The sequence below is a fragment of the Argentina anserina genome, chromosome 7 (genome assembly GCF_933775445.1).
Source record: "Argentina anserina chromosome 7, drPotAnse1.1, whole genome shotgun sequence".
In the NCBI taxonomy this organism is placed as follows: Eukaryota; Viridiplantae; Streptophyta; class Magnoliopsida; order Rosales; family Rosaceae; genus Argentina; species Argentina anserina.
The window spans coordinates 20,278,727-20,288,848 of NC_065878.1; the positions used below are offsets into that span (position 1 = coordinate 20,278,727).

At 38.9% G+C, this 10,122-nt stretch overlaps 4 protein-coding genes and 1 non-coding gene across 6 annotated transcripts; 2 read left to right on the forward strand and 3 right to left on the reverse strand.

Annotated features, from left to right (window-relative positions):
- Positions 1–220: 220 nt before the first annotated feature.
- LOC126803761 (uncharacterized) lies at positions 221–1,215 on the forward strand. Its single transcript, XM_050531503.1, has 2 exons — positions 221–566; positions 755–1,215. Exons 1-2 carry the CDS (start codon positions 221–223, stop codon positions 1,213–1,215), a joined length of 807 nt encoding a protein of 268 aa, XP_050387460.1.
- Positions 1,216–1,613: 398 nt separating this feature from the next.
- Positions 1,614–2,129, reverse strand: LOC126803762 (non-classical arabinogalactan protein 30-like). The gene has a single exon (XM_050531504.1). The coding sequence runs from the start codon at positions 2,127–2,129 to the stop codon at positions 1,614–1,616; it is 516 nt and encodes a 171-aa protein (XP_050387461.1).
- A 1,065-nt stretch (positions 2,130–3,194) lies between these two features.
- On the reverse strand, positions 3,195–3,752 carry LOC126803763 (non-classical arabinogalactan protein 30-like). Its single transcript, XM_050531505.1, has one exon. It carries the CDS (start codon positions 3,750–3,752, stop codon positions 3,234–3,236), a length of 519 nt encoding a protein of 172 aa, XP_050387462.1. The 3' UTR covers positions 3,195–3,233.
- Positions 3,753–4,484: 732 nt separating this feature from the next.
- LOC126801613 (probable inactive receptor-like protein kinase At3g56050) lies at positions 4,485–8,238 on the reverse strand. 2 transcript variants are annotated; one of them, XM_050529028.1, is made up of 9 exons: positions 7,788–8,238; positions 7,535–7,673; positions 7,102–7,173; positions 6,844–6,987; positions 6,624–6,764; positions 5,948–6,330; positions 5,626–5,819; positions 5,408–5,540; positions 4,485–5,329 (listed from the first exon to the last, which is right to left on the reverse strand). In XM_050529028.1, the coding sequence occupies exons 1-9, from the start codon at positions 7,900–7,902 to the stop codon at positions 4,734–4,736; spliced, it is 1,917 nt and encodes a 638-aa protein (XP_050384985.1). In that variant the 5' UTR covers positions 7,903–8,238; the 3' UTR covers positions 4,485–4,733. The 2 variants fall into 2 exon arrangements, with proteins under 2 accessions (XP_050384985.1, XP_050384986.1); XM_050529029.1 differs by having other exon boundaries at positions 4,486–5,329; positions 5,984–6,330; positions 7,788–8,235.
- Positions 8,239–8,704: 466 nt separating this feature from the next.
- On the forward strand, positions 8,705–8,778 carry TRNAK-CUU (transfer RNA lysine (anticodon CUU)). Its single transcript has one exon. It is a non-coding gene; the product is annotated as a tRNA-Lys (tRNA).
- The last annotated feature ends 1,344 nt before the right edge of the window (positions 8,779–10,122 follow it).

The window sequence follows — 10,122 nt, forward strand, 5'->3', positions numbered from 1 at the left end:
TTAGAGAAAGCATATGAGCAGTTCCTGCAGCGCATGGAGAGACACAGGAAGCGGAAACAACACCAAGTAGTATTCCATTTCTGTGTTTTTGGTGTGTAGGGGGTTGTAGTGTCTATTGGTTGAACTCCTGTGAACCTTATAATATTGTCTACATTGGTAGGAAAAGAGAACCACAAAAAGAGTATCGAATAGGAGTAGAGTCCCTCGTATTAGTGGAGAAATGAACAATGAAAAGGAAAGCATGATCGATAGATCTAGAAGTAAGCATGAAGTGACTACTGGAGGAGTGTCAGATGAACGGAGGATGCCTTGCAGGGATGATACAGTTGCGGGGAAGTTTGTAGACACTGCCATTGTCGGAAAATGTGAAACTGAAGATGCTTGTCACCATGGACTGGTGGATCCTACTATTAACATGAAAGAGGCCATGACTGCCATTAATAGTATGTTTCGGGAGCCTTTAGAGATAGCTCCAGTTAGAAGAGAATCACGTCAATGCCAGCAGAAGGAGAATGATACAAACAATGGGTTTCAGGAGTTTGTTGATGAAAACTTGGATAAGGGAGGCAAATCAAAATGTGAAAGTGTAGTGCAGTAAAGTTGAACCTCTCACCATCAGTCTCACCAAGAACCTTTGAACATTTTCATTGATGATGATCAAGATAGCCTTGAGCAGAATGAAGTTCAAAATATTACAGAAGATTCTTATCCAGCTGCTTCACATGAAAGTGCTTTTGGGTTTCTAAAACCAAAGATGTTCCAAGTGAAAGTCCTAATGGTTTTGATGTTGAACTTAAGGGAGAGGATACAATGATGGTTCGTAGGATTGTTGGGACCGCCATTTCAGAGGACCCGCAGGTGGAAAACGCTTGCCACCATGGCTTAGTCGAACCAACTATCAACTTAAGGGAGGCCATGGATGATATCAATAACATGTTTGGCAAGCCAATAGATTTTGTAAGAAGCAGAAGAGCTAAAGGGCAGGACAAAGTACCAGAGAAGAAACAAGATCTTGGTGGTTTTTGTATACTTCCTGATGATGATACTGATGATGATGACGAAGACGAAAATGATAACTTGGAACAACAGCAAGTGCAGAAAAAGAAAGAGTTACCGGGAAAATCAAAAGACACTGACCTGGTTGAGACTATTGTTTTTACAAAGCAGGCCATGGATGATATCAATAAGATGTTTGGAATGCCACTCGACTTTTAGTTACATTTAAACTGCAATCTATGTGCTATTACTGCTATAATCTAGTGAATTTGTTGTTTAAATTGTAAGAGCTATGTTCCACCTTTAGCAGACATTTGGTATTATCAATGAAAACAAATTAGTCATTTCTTTCTCTTTGTGCGTTTTCTTATCTAGGACCAGTTCTCTCCCTCATACAAATAGTAAATACAGTATAATCAACAGATAAGAGAGAAGATTAGTAATATATAAAATTTTGGGGAAGTGAAATGTTTCATTTCAGAATACAGAGCTCAAAACATTCAAGAAACAAAACCATACTGGAGACACAGTTACACTTGGAACATAACAAAATAATATAGATGCAAATATATAATTTAGCTGAAAGCTAAGTTGATCATAGAATGGCTTATCGGATGTTAATGGTGAGTAGTGCGAGGACAATGAGCAGGACGGAAAGCGAAGGGCCCTGCAGCATATATAACAGCCTTGTAATTCGGACTCGTGTAACTCTTGCCCTCGGAACGAAGAGGGGCGCCATCTAGGCCGAAATTGACATTAGTAGCAAGGTTGCATTTCTGAAGCGGAGAAGAGACTAACTTTACTCTGCAGTTCAGAAGGGGATAGTCCAATGCACGGTTCATTTTGTTGCCTTCTAGCTCAGCGTACACATAGCCGTTAGCATTGGCTTGGAAAGTCTTGTAGTAGCCAACTTGGCCTATGTTGTTTTTGCAGACAATGCTGACTTTAGCCAAAGGGAGTGGTTTAGCTCCGGTTAAGGACCATCCACGGTAGTCACAGCTCTGGCAGTACACCATGCCTTCCACGACCACATGCACTTCGGGCTTTGCAGGGTGGGCATTTGCAGAGGGTGAGAAGGCCAATGCAATGAGGAGGAAAGACGAAGCGACGAGGATGAGTTTCTTGCTTGCCATTTCTTGTTAGGAGTTGGGAAGCAAGCAGGAGATCAGAGCTGCTGGTTTGAATGGTGAAGATAGATTGGCTGGCGTGGTATATATAGCCATATAGGGTTTTAGGTTGTGAGCATAGTTGGTGAGGTCTTCTTCTGTATTTTAAGTGGAGACTACTAACTTACATGGCAACCACTTTCCAATATGTGAACATGTCTATACGTGAAGGCCATTCATATCATCTTGTTGTTAATGAGACTGGTTCCTCTTGCAAGTTAGTGTGTTAAACAACCTACGAATAAATTGCATTGAATTGGAATATTCTAATATAGGGTTAGCATTCCTGAATTTCAGTTGAATTATATTGTTAGAGAAACTTTTTGTAATATTTTATATGAAGAAACACAGATACCGGTACATTTGCACAACACAAGCACACCAACATTGCTTAAGCACCAAATTTCCAGGGTGTGTTGTTGGATTTTCACCAGTTGGAACAGCTTTTTTTTCAAAGAAATTACATGATAGATGGCTTCAAATGCTGCCAAGCAAGCATTGAACATATATAGGACTAGTAAGTTGCTGGATGCAATTCTTTTTTCCATCTGTTCAATATCAGAGGATGGAGAAATGTGTGGACTTTGCATCACAAACTAAATCTGGATCACAAAGAACTTGCTCTCATTCAATAGAAATTATGTGGTTTGTATACAATGTCCTCCTCTTTCGTGTCTGATGGATGTTTTCGCAGTGATGATGCAGTTGTGGGGAAGATTGTATACACTAGACACTGTCATTCTTGGAAAGTCTGCTACGGCTATTTCTTTGTTGTTCAAAACTTCAAACTAAGCTCTTGCTCTGGAAAATTAGGTATCTTAATGCAATGCATTTTAGCCTTATGCTTCTGTATTTGTGTACTGGACTACTGGTGCTATGTAATTGTTTCCATCGAGTGTAAATTATAAAGAACACATTGTGAAATTAGAATTATAATATTAAGATATGAGCAAAAGAGGCAAGCATTCCTCTCTCATTGCGGATTACAAGCTGGAAATATTATTCAAGAAACAAAACAATTGCTTAAGTGTATCAAGTTAATTTGAGGCAAAAGACGACTGGTGTGACAGATTAGAAGTGAGTTTTTGGAGCGCAATTGGCAGGGCGAAAAGCCAAAGGCCCTGCAGAATACACCACAGCTTCATAATTGTTTCCCATCACTCTCTTGTCTTCATAACGAAGCGGAGCTCCATCAAGGCCGTGGTTGATGTTGCTGAGGAACCTGCAGTCTTGGAGAGGTGAGGACACCGGTTTGACATGGCAAGCCTGTAGGGGATGGTCCATAATGTGGTTCATTTTGAAGCCATCAAGGGGTGCATAGAAGTAGCCATCAGCATTTGTTTGGAAAGCCTTGTAGAAGCTGACTTGCTTATTGTGGTTCTTGCAAATGACACTGACTTTAGCCGAAGGGATTGGTTTAGCCCCGGTCATGGACCATGTTCCGTAGTGGTCACAGCTCTGGCAGTACACCATGCCTTCCACAACCACTTCGATCTTTTTCTGATATTCAATCGCGGTTGTGGAAGGGAAGAAGGCGAGTGAGGCGAGGAGGAGGGATGAAACAAGGACTATAAGCTGCCTGCCTGCCATTATGATCTTGTGACTTGAAATATAAGCAGGAGCTTACTATGAGTGTAGAGGGGAAAGCAGAGTTGAATGAACAGAAATTGGATGGGGTGGCATATATATATATATATATAGCTAGCTTAGCTAATTAGTGAGCTAATCTTCTATTACAGACGTGGAGGCTACCATGTTACATGTCAACGAGCTCTAATTATTCAACAGGTTTTGAGGTTTATACGTGAAGGGCATGTCTTGTAACTTAGAGAGTTGAGTAATGGTATCCTGCTTTGTAATGTGTCTTTATTTTATTTGTATACAATTATTTATTTCTTTGTCTCAGAGAGACTCAAGTATATCATATAACAATACACAGGTTATGGAAATCCAAGAGCCGAGTGAGTTTAGCTTTGGTTTTCTGCGAGAATGCTAAAGCAGAAGATGCAGGTTATGGAAATCCAAGAGCCAAAGGTGCAAGTCAATTAGGTATGGTTAGAAGATGAGTTCTATTCCATTTTCTGGATTTTAGCTTATATTTTTGGCAATGATCATGTATCTAAAAACTTGAATGCTGTTGGATCCTATTAGAGATATGAAAACCAAAGTTAAGGGAATGATATTTGAATTTTTATAAACATATAAAGGAATCACTTTTGATCGGCTTCAGATTTACTGAAACAGAGTTCTAGGCTAGAGTTTAACAATGGCTTGTGATCTCTTTGATCAAGCCACAATAGCCACTGAACTCAATAAAGACAATTTTTAGGACAGTGAAATGCTTCCAAAATTCATGTTTGCCCCTCAGGTGCTTTCTCATTATAAGTTCATCATACTTGAATGAACAAATAGAGTATTTCACAAATTGTGACTTTCGCATTTTCTTTCTTCACATTGTACAGTTGAACAAGAAACACTATAGTACAGATTAACTAGATTTGCACACCTATGTGGCTATCTCCGTTATATATGTACAAGTAGAATTCATACCTAAAATCTGCTCTTGAGCATCTAGTTTGCATCCGCAGACATGAGTTCAAGCTCCGCCCACCAAAGAGGGGAGAGTTTCGGGCTTGCTGCATCAGGTGTAAGTCCAATTATCTCTCTTAGCCTTGCAGTGACGTCTCTCATTGGCGGTCTTTGTCTAGCGTCAGGATGGACACAAATTCTTATAACTTCTCCAATTTGCTCCAGCTGCTCCTCTTGGAAAGACTCTAGAGTTGGATCAACCATTACCTTGAAGGGATGCTCCCCTCTTAAATAGTCAGAGGCCCAGTCTTGTGAGCCATTGTCCACTGAATAAGGGAGTCTACCCGTCACAATTTCGAACAAAATTACACCAAAACTATACACATTACTTTCCAGGCTTGTTGATTGTCCATCGGAAAGTCTAGAGCCAGACGATTGTTTCTCGGCTTCAGCTACCTCATTCCAGAAAGTGACTTCTGAGACCTTTGGTGCATAATCCTCGGTTAGCAGAACAGCTGAAGAAGTCAAGTTGTTGTGAGCTATAGGTGGGTTCAGCTGGTGCATATGTTCAAGGCAGTAGGCCATTCCCATCGCGATTCTTATTCGCATTCTCCAGTCCAAGTGCTCAGCTTCTCTCACTGCAGTTCAAAAATAGATTACACATCTCATGCATCACAAAGACAAAAGATTAATAGCAAACACATAGTTACACTCACTGTGTAAATGCTCAAAGAGTGTGCCATTAGGAGCATATTCAAAAACCATCATTCTAGTGAAAGGCTCTTCTTCCTCGCAATATCCAATAAGGCTGACAAAATTCTTGTGTTTCACTTTCGATAACGTCTCAATCTGAAACCGTAACCATATGAACTATTAGGCCTGGGAGATTACAAGAAACATGCACATCTTTTATAGCATTTAATATGTTTGGTACCTTCTTCCTGAACTGCAACTCTAAATTGTTGCTCCACTCACTGGCAGATGTTGCTGTGAGGGAAGCCACAGCAATTTCGACACCACTGGATAATGTTCCCTTGTACACTGTACCCATCGGTGAAGATGTACCTATAACATTACTGAAATCTTCACAAGCCGCTTGAATCTCTGATCTCTTAAGATTTGGTACACCTGCAATGAAAACCTCCTATCATGTCAGAAGAAAACTTAAAAAAAAAAAAGAATGTATCTAATAGATATGGATGGTTTGACAGGCACATTAGCATGACAATTATTTATCAGCATGAACTTGAGCTTACAGATATTAATTTTCTCCTTTTTGAAAGAAGCAATACCAGTTACAAAGGCCTTCTGAAGCTGCTCACTTAATCCTGTTGCCCAAGGTTTGACAGTTGCTACCTTGTTGCGTCCATAGAAATACAACACGGCAATCAATATAACAAGAGAAGCACCACCGCCTATGGCTCCGGCCAATATTGCAACACGATGATTGGAACTTTTTTTCAGAGAACTTCCTGGGGAAGGACTAGGAGAGGAATCTGAAGCTGGAGAAGGCGTAGGCGTAGGTGTAGGCGTATGCGTAGGTGCAGGTGGATCGTTGCTAGGACGATTTTGATTGTTATCTGAGACTTCCGCTTCAAGCAATCTCCCATGAAAGGAGTGCTCAGTACGAGCAACATTCCTAACAAAGATTAAAAAAATAAAAAGAACCGTTACATATGGCAGAATTTATGCAGTTTTTCTAAATCATAATTCTTTCATATATCTAATGAAAAGGAAACACAATGAAAACGAGAATTACAAGAGTCACATGTCCAAATTAGTAAACCACATATAATTAATACGGATCAGCCTATGACAACATGTCAAATTCTGTTTAGCAGTCTGCAATAAGTTCTAAACTTTCTGTTTAGCACGAAAAAAAAATCAAGTTCACAAAAAAGTGGCTCGAAAAGTTTGATTGCAAATACATACCATGAGATGGACCTTTCATTGCAAGATGATTCTTTGGTTGCACCAGAAAGTTGATTTTCATCAACTTGAAATTGGGAAAGCATCTCCAATGCTGAAATTTCAGGAGATAAGATCCCAAGGAACCTGTTATTGTCTAGTAGACTGCAATTGAGCAGAACCAAGAGTTACTACAACATATACAATTATCTCAAAAGAATTGCAGCTTTGAAAAACGACTTACAGGATTGTCAATGAAGAATTACTGCCAAGTTCTACAGGAAGTGGTCCACTGAAGTTATTATATCCTAAATCTAACACCTCCAGTTCCTTCAACTCTCCAATGCCTCCAGGAATTCTCCCCGTAAAGGAATTGTTGCGCAAAATACTGTACGAAAATATTAGCTGAGCAGGACACACCAGAAGAGACTAAGAACTTCGCAGAAAATGGCAACTAACCTTTACATTTGAGGCATTGAGGCAATGGTGCAAAGATACTTACATAGACTTTATATGAACAAGGCTTCTGAGCTCAGGTGATAACGTCCCTCCAAGACAAAGATCTTTCAAGTTCCTGCACAGCATAAAAATCTAACTTTAGAATCAATTAGACAAAAGCAGGAAAATTGAAGTAATTTCAAGTACAGTCATAAAAATGAATACATTACCATAGTTCAGCAAGTACCCAATTCAAGGTTTTGACTTTTGATTGAGTTGTGATAGAACCCATGGAACTATAAACCTAATGAGTATAGCTATATCTACTATCTAGTTCCCAAAATCATCAGGTAACTTAGTAAGATGATAATGAACCAAAAGAAAAGGGGGCAGCTGTTGTGAGAACCTTAACCCTTTCCAAGATTCCAGCCAAGAATTTGATCAACCCCAAAGATAATAAAATTTAGTACATGAAAGAAAACAAAGGGAGTACTTACAAGACTACAACTTTTCCATCTGAACATTGAACCCCAAACCAGGAGCAAGGATCAACCTCTCCATCTTCATCATTCCAATTAGAAAAAGCACCAAATGGGTCACTCACTACTCTCTCTTTAAACCTCAAAAGCGCCAAACCTGCACAAGGACACAACCTTTAAGCATCTTCCTTCGCTTTCCCAACAAAACCAAAGCAAGTAATTAAGCAACAAACCGAAAACATCAAAAACCCAGTAACTCATATTCGATTACCTTCATCATTCAAAGACCAACATAAGCTCAGATTCTGAAACAGCAACCACACAAGCACCACGCCCGCAAACCCCAAAGGATCTCTAAACCGATTGAACCTCCACTTATCATTCATCTTTCTCAAAATTGTACACCAGTAACACCACCACCACCACCACCAAAGAACTACAACTCTATCCCCAACAAACCAGATTTGAAAAGGCAGCAGATGAGTAAAGATCAAAAAACGTGTACTAGTACTAGTTGCTAGCTTATTAAGACTCCCCCACAAGTGTTTGAAAACCCGTACCCACTAGAGGAGGAATTCATATTATTCTAAAACCTAAACAATAGAAAACACCAATCTAAACAAGTCAAGAAGAACCCAAAAGGTTCATAATTTACAGTCAAAACAACCCAAAACGCGAAGGGGTCTAAGAACTAGGGAGAATACGCGCGCACGGCAAGGCTTTGGAGAGTGAGAGAGCTTGAAATGGACAAGGGAGAATACGCGCGCGTTTGGATTGTAACAAAAGGCAAGCAACGACCTTTTTTTTTTTTGGATAGACAAGCAACGACCTTGTGGAATTATTTACATGGAGAAATGGACAAGTCACACTGTCTTATATGTTTAACTTTGACTTGGTAAAGCACTCAAATTTTGGGCAAGTCTTTGGTTCGACACCTACCTTGAAATTAAACATTAGTCTTCTAAGAAATCCTGTGGTCTATGAGAGTTCATCGTCAAAAACTAACAACTACCATAAGCATTGTCATTAGATAAAGCTTACATATTCTTCTCGTAAGGCTAATACAGTTCAGGAAACAAAGAAAGTTACATGTTCCATTATACACAGTGGTAGATGATTTGAGGTCTATTACATGTTCAATTTGATGGATCAAGATGGGTTCATTTAAGCAATTGAACTAGCATCAAAGCTGGAATAGCTCAGTTGGTTAGAGCGTGTGAACCTTAACTACAAGGTCGGAGGTTCAAGCCCTCCTTCTAGTAGTATGTGTTTGATGTTGAGCACGAGTTATTAATTAATTCATTACAAGAAGCATCAATTAAGTGTATTTTTCAAATTAAATTTTTAGTTTTTCTATGTATTTTCAACAATATAAGAGTGCCGCGAATATTCTTTAAGCCCTCGTTACATATTAAATGCTCCAATTATGAATTGCAGCACAATGTCTGGGACTCTAATCACTCTATGCACTTTCAGCTTTTGAATTCAAACCTGGGTCCGAACTAGATTAAGTTTATGGAACACTAACTCAACTTGTAAGGGCAAGAATTACCAAACCAATTACGGTGATCAACTGAACCTAGAGAGTTATCGCCTAAACATGTTTGTTAATTTCTAGTCGCGGTATGTATCTGACTTTTATATGTATCTATCAAATCTTTCAAAAATACTTCTATAAACTATAGTTCCAATTCCACCATATACTGTGGACATGTGCCAAATCCATTGAAAATTTAGGGTCTGTGAATTTTTAAAGTGAGAGAGACAGCGCAACCATTAGCCATGTATTTGTATATGGAGAATTTTATAGTAAGGTCACTATTAGCGTGGAAGAATTAGCAGGATGATGTATTTGATGTTGTCCTCTACTCGAGCCTTAAAATTGATGGCCTACTTACCAACTGAACCAATTTTCCACCGCATAAGGCACGTGTATTACAATCATAACTCTGTAGCCCAACGGCGTCGTTTCGTTTCATAGTATACCCGGATTACCCGGGATGGGACAAGGTGGGTGTACTTATGGGCTGGCCCGAGCATCAATCTGCAATATTAGTACCGGCTCTCCAATCGCATTGGTTAATGATGCACGTAAGTATGGTGGTGTTGGGCTATGCAGCTCTTTTGTGTGGATCATTATTATCATTAGCTGTTCTAGTCATTACATTTTCGAAAATTCCTAAGGATTTTTAGTCAAAGCAAGAGTTTATTAACTGAGCCGTTTTCCTTTGGTGAGATTCAATACGTGAATGAAAGAAACAATTTGTTAAAAAGCACTTCTTTGATTTATTCTCAAAATTATTATAAATATCAATTAATTCAACAATTGGATCGATGGAGTTATCGTATTATTAGTTTAGAATTTATCCTTTTAACAATAGGTATTCTTTGGAAGTTTCCAACTGTAATTAGAATGCTTTTAGCTTCAATTTCTATCCTTGTATTTGTAACACTATTCATTTTTGTAATGGGGTGCAATGTAACTTAATAGCTTGAAATAGTCTTGACATTAATCAAATTGTTGAAAACCAGAGCATGAAAGGATGTTCAAATTATTCGTGGTTTTATAATTGGTAAGTATTTTTTTTAATCGTTAACTTTTATTT

What these genes read in the sequence shown, in the direction of transcription:
- LOC126803763 (XM_050531505.1), bottom strand. Translation starts at nt 3,752, where the DNA reads ATGGCAGGCAGGCAGCTTATAGTCCTTGTTTCATCCCTCCTCCTCGCC.
- LOC126803761 (XM_050531503.1), top strand. Translation starts at nt 221, where the DNA reads ATGAACAATGAAAAGGAAAGCATGATCGATAGATCTAGAAGTAAGCAT. An exon ending in TGAAAACTTGGATAAGGGAG is followed by an intron (nt 567 to 754) that starts GCAAATCAAAAT and finishes CTAAAACCAAAG; the next exon opens with ATGTTCCAAGTGAAAGTCCT.
- LOC126803762 (XM_050531504.1), bottom strand. Translation starts at nt 2,129, where the DNA reads ATGGCAAGCAAGAAACTCATCCTCGTCGCTTCGTCTTTCCTCCTCATT.
- LOC126801613 (XM_050529028.1), bottom strand. Translation starts at nt 7,902, where the DNA reads ATGAATGATAAGTGGAGGTTCAATCGGTTTAGAGATCCTTTGGGGTTT. An exon ending in GATGGAAAAGTTGTAGTCTT is followed by an intron (nt 7,174 to 7,534) that starts GTAAGTACTCCC and finishes TATGCTGTGCAG; the next exon opens with GAACTTGAAAGATCTTTGTC. An exon ending in CTTGTTCATATAAAGTCTAT is followed by an intron (nt 6,988 to 7,101) that starts GTAAGTATCTTT and finishes ATTTTCGTACAG; the next exon opens with TATTTTGCGCAACAATTCCT.